This window comes from Monodelphis domestica, chromosome 4 (assembly GCF_027887165.1).
Source record: "Monodelphis domestica isolate mMonDom1 chromosome 4, mMonDom1.pri, whole genome shotgun sequence".
NCBI lineage: Eukaryota > Metazoa > Chordata > Mammalia > Didelphimorphia > Didelphidae > Monodelphis > Monodelphis domestica.
This window is the reverse complement of record NC_077230.1, coordinates 440,678,734-440,687,425: the sequence shown is the minus strand read 5'-3', so window position 1 is coordinate 440,687,425 and position 8,692 is coordinate 440,678,734. Positions and strand designations below refer to the sequence as shown.

General features: G+C 45.6%; 1 protein-coding gene across 1 annotated transcript; it reads right to left on the bottom strand.

Moving 5' to 3' along the window:
* Positions 1-1,442: 1,442 nt before the first annotated feature.
* On the bottom strand, positions 1,443-8,458 carry LOC103093701 (platelet glycoprotein VI-like). The gene is made up of 7 exons (XM_056826277.1): positions 8,293-8,458; positions 7,309-7,546; positions 4,120-4,433; positions 3,604-3,705; positions 3,211-3,287; positions 3,042-3,079; positions 1,443-1,846 (listed from the first exon to the last, which is right to left on the bottom strand). The coding sequence occupies exons 1-6, from the start codon at positions 8,456-8,458 to the stop codon at positions 3,068-3,070; spliced, it is 909 nt and encodes a 302-aa protein (XP_056682255.1). The 3' UTR covers positions 1,443-1,846; positions 3,042-3,067.
* Positions 8,459-8,692: the final 234 nt, after the last annotated feature.

Genomic DNA, 8,692 nt, shown 5'->3' with positions numbered 1-8,692 from the left:
CAGAAGGCTCTGTCCTAGGGGAGTAGCTGTGTGAGTAGACAGAAGCATACTCATAAGAGAGAAGTTGAGGAACTGGAAAAGATAGGACTTGGCACCAGACTGGATATAGGGGAGGAGGTCAAGTGATGAATGGCATCATTAAATGGAATGAGGTCAAGTGGCTTCCTCCTTTTCCAGTCTTCTCACACTTCATTTCCCTCCTCATGCTCTAGGGGCCAGCTACACTGGCTAATTTTTTGGTCCTTGCACACAATAATTTCTTAGTTCCATGCCTTTATATTGGCTGCCCCCATGTCTAGAATGTTATGGCCTCTTAGTTTGCTTCATTTCCTTTAATATTTGGCTCCAAACTTATTTGGTGTGGGACTTTCATTCTCCTCACAGATGCTAAAGATTTCCCACCTAAGATTATTACCTCCTTTTTAAACTGCAAAAGCTAGTGCTTTAGAGATTATTTTGTGATAAATAAATTGTTACGTTGGTTCTGACACTTTTCCACAACTAAATCCCATCATTCCCCAATAGAGAAGTAGGTACTTAACTAGAATGAGGTATAAGGAAGAAAGAATATCATCAGTCACACAACTTCCATTCTTTGTGCCTGGCAACTGCACATTATTCCCAGAAAAGAAAAGTGTTAGGACAGATTAGTGGGGTGATATGGCCTCCAAACTTTAAAAAAAATTGATATTAAGTAATTACAAAGGAATTGAATTGAAGTTTGATGTTTCCCTTGATTTTATTGGTCTGCACCTGAGTCACTAGCATATTGTTCAGCAAGAGATCCTCATCTAACTCTGTATGGATCTTCTGTGTTTCTCTGGTTATAGAAAGGTCCTCTGTGTTTGCTGTGAATTTTAAAACTACTCCACCCTACTAAGGCCTTACTTTAGCAGATCTGATTTAGCTATTTCCTGATTAGTAACAATGGAGATACTTGTGTTAACAGAATCATGTCTTGGGACCTATACATTTCTCCACCCCACTCAGTTTAACAAGATCAGACATGCCTGCATCATACACAAAGATTTAATTATCTGAGGAAATGGCCTTCAACAGACATGTGCAGAAAAAGCAGACAAGCAGACAGAACCCTGGGCTGTCCTAAGTCAAGCTAAGCTATCATTGGTTCAGATGAGATGCAGGAAAGTGAAGTAAAACCATCTATATAAGGCATGTCCCATACTTTCTCTCCTTCTTTCCCCAGAGAGGTGACTCTGGCTGGAAGTGAGCTAAGTGTTCCAACATCAAGGCGTGGTGGCATCTATTTGTCTATGTTTGGTGGTGAGTTTGCCCTTGAGCTGATTCAGACCCAGACATCTTGTCTAAGTGCTTTTGGAGTTCTGACTGGTTCCTTCCTCCTTACTTTCTAGAGCCTCTGGTCTTCTTTCTGGCATTAGCTGGGTGGGAAAAATCCTACTCCCTTTCCTTCTTACTTATTCTTAATCTCTTTCCACTATATCAATTAAATCACCATAAATTTCCAGCTGACTTGGGTATTTTATTATTTGGGATTTTCCCTGGTGATCAATTCAATTTAGATTTTAAGTCACAATACTAAAATTATCTTTACATTGCACAACCCCAGTAAATATCCCTAATAGTCCTCATGGCTTCTCAGTGATGGGAACGTGGGAAGGTATGCAAGTTAATAGGAGTGAGGGAGAGGAGAAGAAGAAAGGAGAGAATTTCTTCATGAAAGGTAGTGAAATCCTCACTCCAATGGCACAGTGGCATAGACTATGGACTCTATAGGTTTCTTCTTGGAATCTGTTTGCTCCTTTTTTAGGGTTTTTATGTTCAGCTGAGTATACGTCACTTCTTGGGCATCTTTAGTCATGGTGACCTGAAGGAGAAATACAAGGGTGAGCGAGAGAGAGACAAATCCAGAGACTTTTAGAAATGGAAAAGCCTGGAGAACATGCAAAGATTCCATCAGCAGCAGGGGGAGGGGTGGGTAGAGAAGGTTTTGGAATCTTGGGGAAGAAACAACCCTGAAGAGTCAGTTGTTCTCCTCTCTCTCTTGACTTGAGACCTCCTGAGGAGGTGGTCAATATCTCATTGGATCCCAATCTCAGAAATCTTTCTTTCCCTGAACCTTATCACCATCCTCCCAAACCAGGGAGTGGACAGAAAATTTCAGAGAAAAGGAGTCCACAAGAAAACTAATCCCAATCTCCCTTTACCCTGAATTTGGGGACCCCTGCTGTACGGGGTCAAAAGCCAGGTTTCAGCACACAGAACCTCTCAGGAGCTCAGGCCACCCAACCTGGCTTACCTAACTTTGGGGAGAAGAGTTTGGCAAGCTAGAGATCCCTTTTCCCTCTTCTCCTCTGACCCCAATTTACCAGCCATTCAACCTTTTCCTTCATCCCTGTTTTTAGAATAAATTTAAGTTACTCAAGACTGAGGGAAGGGCAATTACAACTGAAGGGGAGAGAGAGAAGTGATGTCTCCCCCAGATTAAAGAAGCTTGCTATTTAGAAAGAGTCAAACAGTGGGGAGTAAACAGGCAGGCTTAGTGAGAAGTCCTAACTAAAGAGAACTGGATGGGGGAACAACATATTCCCCCTCTTTCTGCTTCTTGATCCAAACCAACATCACTGCTCCTTTCTTTGTTCTGGACTTGAGGTAGAGAAGACTCCATTTCCCCCTCTCTTCTTTCCCCACATAAAAAAACCCCTCTATTGCATGAGGGAACATCGAGGGACAGTGGGACAGACATTCTTTATCTTCTTTTTTGTTGTGAATGCTTGGCAGGCCACCTGGTGAGACCTACAGTTGTCTCTGTTTCCTGCCTTTTATTACATGAAATGAACTTTCTAGGATTTTCTAGGAAGTGAATGATATGGAAGTAAAGTTCCTGAAATCCTTAAAAAACTCGAGGATTCCCAGTTCACACTCCCTGGACTAGGTGAGTAGAAGAAACGACAGATAAGTGATTATCAGGTAGTCTAAGCCTTGCCTGGGACTTATGGGAAAAGGTTAAGGTCAAAGATGACCAGCTCCTCTACATGGAGGACAGGATGTGTTTAACTCACCAATCTTTCCCTTGGTCTCTTGTTGTCTACTTCTGCATCTGAAGGAGAAAGAAGTTTCATCAGTCATCTTGATCCCAAGACTAGGACCTATTTTCTGCTCAGACAACTCAGGATCCAGTCCCCTCCCTCATCCCCATGACCATGCCCCATTTCTGATCCTATAACTTACATGGGGTTTCCTCTCTGGGGGCCTCAAAGGGCTGAGATGGGGAGACTGTCTGGGGAAGACAAGGGCAGCAGAGGCACCTGTAGGAGAACAGGGAGGAAATGAACAAGAGGATGCAGGTTACTCTGGAAGTTTCTTTGAACATCTCCTTACCAGGCACACTATCCAGTAGAAAGAGTCCAGGGTTTCATTAGAAGAAAGAATCTGAGGACTATTAAAATAGGAACTGAGTCTCCTTACCTCCTAGGTCGGTTTCCCAGAAAGGCTCCTGTAGAGGGACAGGGCAAAGAAAACTATCAGGAAAGTTCCCAAAGGAGGCAGATGAGCCCTGAGTCTTCACACATCTCTTTATTCCTTCAGACACTTAAGAGTTTCACTCTTCTTCCCCACACTTACCCATAGGAATAGATGAACGGTAGAGGAATGCCAACAGGGCAATACAGAGGGGGAAGATGGAGACAAAGCTGAGGGTCATGATCATGAGGATGCTTCTGGGCCCTGAGGAAGACAGAAGAGTCCTCCTAAATCATTGCCTTGAGGGGATCCTCACCTTGCCCCTGCAGTTGTCCCTGTCCTTTCTTCTCCTATCTCCCTTCAGAGTTCCCATCCAACATTCAACATATTGGCCAAACACTACTTAAAAAGGGTTCCTGCCTTGGAATTAAGGTTAGAAACTCCAAAACCAGGATGGAGAAATGTGGGTCATGTGTTGTTATGAACTCAATCTTCCATTCTAGCCCACACCCTTGGCCTCCTGCCCTTAGGATCAAGGGTAATGTCCATGTCTTTGTTACCTCTTATCCTCTATTTCTGGGTGAGAGGCAAGGTCACAGATTCCTTCTTCTATAGGACGTGAAGCACAAAGTGGTTGTTTTCACCTCCTAGTAGGTCCTGCATGTTTCTTTCTCTCACCTCTCACAGTTAGCTCCACAGGGTCACTGTGCTGTGTCCAGAGACTGCCATTGGTGCTGGGCTGGTAGCTGCATGTATAAATGCCAGAGTGCTTGGTAGTCACATGAGGGAAGAAGAACTGGGCTCCATCCTGAATGATATCTGTGCTGTGCAGGATTTCCTCATCTCCCTCCTTGTGCAGAAGAAACTTAGTACTCCAAGAGGGCCCCTTACACAGGAGGGTCACGTTGGTTCCTGAGGCCACCTCTGGTCCAGGCCAGACTGAGAGGGAAGCCTTGGGGAATACGTCTAGAATGCAAGAATAGGTCAGAGACCTTCAAAGTCCCTTTCACAAAGGGGAGAGGGGACAAGAGGTCCATGGGCTCAAGGATTCTTTGCTCATTGCCTTCTATTTTCATTGGCTCTTGGATCATTCCTTGCCCAAAGCCTACTTACTTCCCCAGAGAGTGAGAGATGCTAAAGCTGAAATGTATACTGGGAAACCACAAGGTTATTCGTGTTCTAGTCCTTCTTCCTGGATCTTGGAGTGGTACCCGACCTCACCAATCTTTCTTCCCGCATCCTTCACACACATAGGGATGGACTCCATAATTTCTACCTCATAAGAATCAAGAATCCTAAGTAATATGCTCTTCCTGGACTACATTTCAATTTGGACACCCAACCCTCTTCTTTATATCTACAGACCTTGCCACATAACAGCTGTTACTTGGAACTCCAGGACCTCACTGGGCTCAGATCTCTCTGATGGAGCTCTCCTCTCATGGTAGAGGCAGCTCTAGTTACCATCATACTGAGCCCTCACAGAGAGGAGGGTAAAATCAGCTGACCTCTGTCTCTCTAAGGGCTGAAGGGTCTGTTCCTAAGAGAGTTAATATCACCCCAGAGTGAAACTGGAGGAGCTACCAGAGTTAGAGAGTCCTTTGTACCCCAATATCCATCCCAAAGACTGAGAACACTGAAAGGAAAGGTTTAGGGAGAGATCCTGTTAGAGGAAGAACCCTCTATTGGGAGTCAGGATACTTGAGTCACATCTTTGCTCTGCTCCTGAGTCCTGGTGTGAATATGGCCCACACATGGGCCCTGCCTGAGCCTCAGTTATCCAATCTATAAAAGAGGGGATTACCTCTCAGCCCCTTCCTATTCTAAAAACCCAGGACTCTAAGGAGACTTTCTCATTCAGGGAACCTCACCCAATATAGGGTCCTATATATCTGATGGCTCATGGCAGGGAGGATAATTTCCCCTCACTTTATATCTGGGTTGTCACAGACTGGCTCAGTGTGGAGCCTAAAACCAGGGTTCAAGTCATGGTTGAGGAAGATGGCTTGAGCTCACTTATATACTCTGTCATTCTCTTGGATGAGTCTGGACAAGTCTTTCCCTCTCCATGGTGCCATTTTACTCATTGGTAATATGGGGGTTTTGGCTTCAAAATCTTCCAAGGGATCTTTGATCTCTGAGGCATTGTGACATTGATATTAACCCCCAACCAAGGTCACCCATTCATTGCCTTTCCTCCTAGAATTCTAGGTCAGAACAGCATCTTGTCTTCCAAGACCCCTGAGCCCTGACAGGACCTGGAGGCAGAGCTTGCAGTTTAGAGACTATCCACTAATGTCTATGGGTCCTCTATCAGGGTTGAGGCCAGAAGGGTCACACTCACAGTTGTTCTGGGGATCACACATAAGCCTTACCTGTCACCACCAACTCTAGGGCATCACTCATCTTTGATATTCCATTAGAGGAATTTGGTTCCATGTAAGTACATTTATAGCTCCCAGTATCCTCGGGGCTCACAGAAGAGAGGAGGAAGCCAGTCTGGGACTCTGCTGAGAGATGCTTCTGTAGGGGATGATGCATTCCATCCTTCCACAGAGTGAACCTCCATTTTAGAACAGAAGACAGCTTGGGCCTTGAGCACCAGAGAGTGATGCTGGTCCTTGGTGCCACGACTGGGGCAGGCTGGGCCCACAGAGTGGGTTTAGGGAGTAGTCCTAAGAGGACAATGGAAGGAAAATCAAGAGGAGCTCTCATTGCTAGGCCTTCTTCCTTAACTCCTTAGTGAGAGGGGAACAGTAGTCTACACTCGGTTGTTCTCTTTTTTCCTGGGGCCTGCCCTGACCTGCGAAAACCACAACCCCCTCCTGGGACTCAAACGGGAGCCCATGTGGAACATGAGGAGATTCAAGTGTCTCCTCCACTCTCCTCCCAAAGTATCCCTTCTGAATTCCCAGAATTTTATGCTTTCCCTAAATCTCTGGGGCCACTGTGAGGAGGAGGGTGGACTTAGGCACTTGGAATGTTGCCGTCTCTAGTCATCAAGCATAGTCAGCTCTCTAGCGCCTGTCTGGGACGTGACCTTCTATGGGGCATTCTCATGCTGTAGTAAGTGCAGCTACAGGTGCCAATGTTCTTGGCTCTAAGGATGTATGGGGAAGTGATGGAAGAAGATGGGAAGGGCATCCGAGGAATGGAGAACTGTGTGAGCAAAGGCAGAACACTGGGGTTGATGGGTTCTTGAGCCATTTGTCCAGGCTGAAGGAAAGACAGTGAGCATAGAAGGGAACAATGGGAGATCCCATTGGGCATGGTGATGGCCATTTGGGTTTTCAAAGGCAGAAAAAGAAATCTGGTTAAAATCTGCTGAGCCAAAAGGAATCTCAGGAGAGTATGCCTTCTCTAAGAGGCTGATCATCTGAGGATATGAACTGAGAGGAGCAGCTTAGCTCTCATGGCTGGTCACCAGGGGACACTAACCCAAAGGGGGAAGATCTCTGGATTTGGAGGTGGGAGATTTGGGTTACCATCCTTGTCTTGACTCTAAATAACCAGATGATCTACTCAAGTCACTTTTCCTCCTTTCTAGACCTCAGTTTTCACATCTGTAAAAGGGAAATCATGGTGCATGTGCTCTCCTCATAGGTTTACCAACAGAAAAGATATCAGGACCTTATTCATACTCTTAAAAAGTGAGTAGTGGATTCAGGCTTACCCAGACCATGGGGATGTGGGGGTGTTTGGGGATGGAGGTAATAAAACCTGAGGTTTGTCACCCAAGTACCCTATTCTCTAGAGAAGGATCTTAGGCTGATCTCTCAGGACTGGCATTCTTCCCTCCAGGGAGAGTTTGATACAAGCATTGCCTCACCATACATATACAGGAAGAGGGGTTTACTGGACTCTGACCACGAGGTCCCCAGCCTGTAGCGGCAGCTGTAGCTTCTCTTAAAATTCATTTCATCCACATTCTTGAGCAAGAACCATTCCAGACTGTGGGATACATTTCTGTCCTCTATGAGCTCTCCATCCTTCCATAGTTGGAATCTGTCACTGCCCACTTGGCCCTGGCACTTGAGGGTCACATTTCCTCCATAGTAGACCAGAGGACTTGGGACAGCAGAGAGGGTAGGCCTGATAAGAGTGCCTGAGAAGGAAAATAAGTCAGGATTTCCAGGAATTCCTCTGGCCCCTGTGTCTCTTTGAGTTCTGAATCCCCAAACCCCCTCCGGGAGTATTTCCATCCACACATACCAATGATCTATATTTTCCACCCTGATCACTGTTGGGCAGGCTCTATGGGCTGAGCTTGGACAAAGAGAGGGAGAAACAAAAAATGTTGGTGGGGACCACTTACCCATCTGTGCCCTCATCACCCCGTCCAGACACAGTCCTGTAAGAGATGATCATGCTATGGATGACTCCTTTCCAATCCAGGCTAATCCCATCAACAAACCTTGAACCTTGATCATTTAATCATTTTTGCTCAGAATTTGGAGAAAGAGTGCTTTAACCAGACAGTGTGGTTTTGATCTTTCCCCAAAATTTCTGGCTCCTCTTTGGGTCCCTTTCTGTCCTTGAGAGTCAGTGACTTTATCCCACTGTTCCTCCCTCCCCAAGCTTGACCCTGGAAACTCACCAATGGAGAAGAGGAATGCGATTGTTGGGCCCATGGTGGCTCTTCAGCTGTGTCCTGAACTGTTCCAACTCAATTGTGCAGAAGGGAAAAGGTAGCAGGACAAGAGACTGGCCCAGGATGTGGTGGCCAACCCAGATGCCTTCCACCCCCTAAACCCAGGCCCCACAATTTCCGCTCTGATACTGATGAAATAAAGACGATGGTCCTTCAAGGCTTAACTTTGAGGGTGTCACAGTGTTTTAGGGTAAGTTTACCTTGGCAATGATCAGGAATTTTGGTGGATATCAAGTACTGAGGGCTGCCTAAGTGGACCAAGGATGCCCCTAAATGCTTGAACGTGCCTGGAAAGTACCCAAACCGCTCACCATAAAAAGCCTTATTTGGAAAGGACCAAGCTTGGGCATAAAGGGTTGATGCCATGTCCCTAGAAGACTAAGCTTCAGGCCCCAGACTCAACTGGATAATGAGCATGTGTTTCGTGTGTGGTATAATTTCTGGGTCAGTCTCCTCATCTCTCTTGGGGTCAACAACAATATCAACCACTACAATTACAACAATAATGACTTGCAGTTATGTAGCATGTTCACTTTTGCAAACTAATTTACAGATGTAATATCAATTCCCACAACAAAATGGAAGATAGGTATTGTAAAA

Bases quoted from the DNA above. Each gene is read 5' to 3' on its own strand.
- LOC103093701 (XM_056826277.1), bottom strand. From the start codon at position 8,458: ATGGCATCAACCCTTTATGCCCAAGCTTGGTCCTTTCCAAATAAGGCT. The intron at 7,547-8,292 runs GTAAACTTACCC...TTTCCTTCTCAG, and splicing joins AATTCCTGATCATTGCCAAG to GCACTCTTATCAGGCCTACC. The intron at 3,706-4,119 runs GTGAGAGAAAGA...TGTCTTCCTCAG, and splicing joins TGTGGAGCTAACTGTGAGAG to GGCCCAGAAGCATCCTCATG.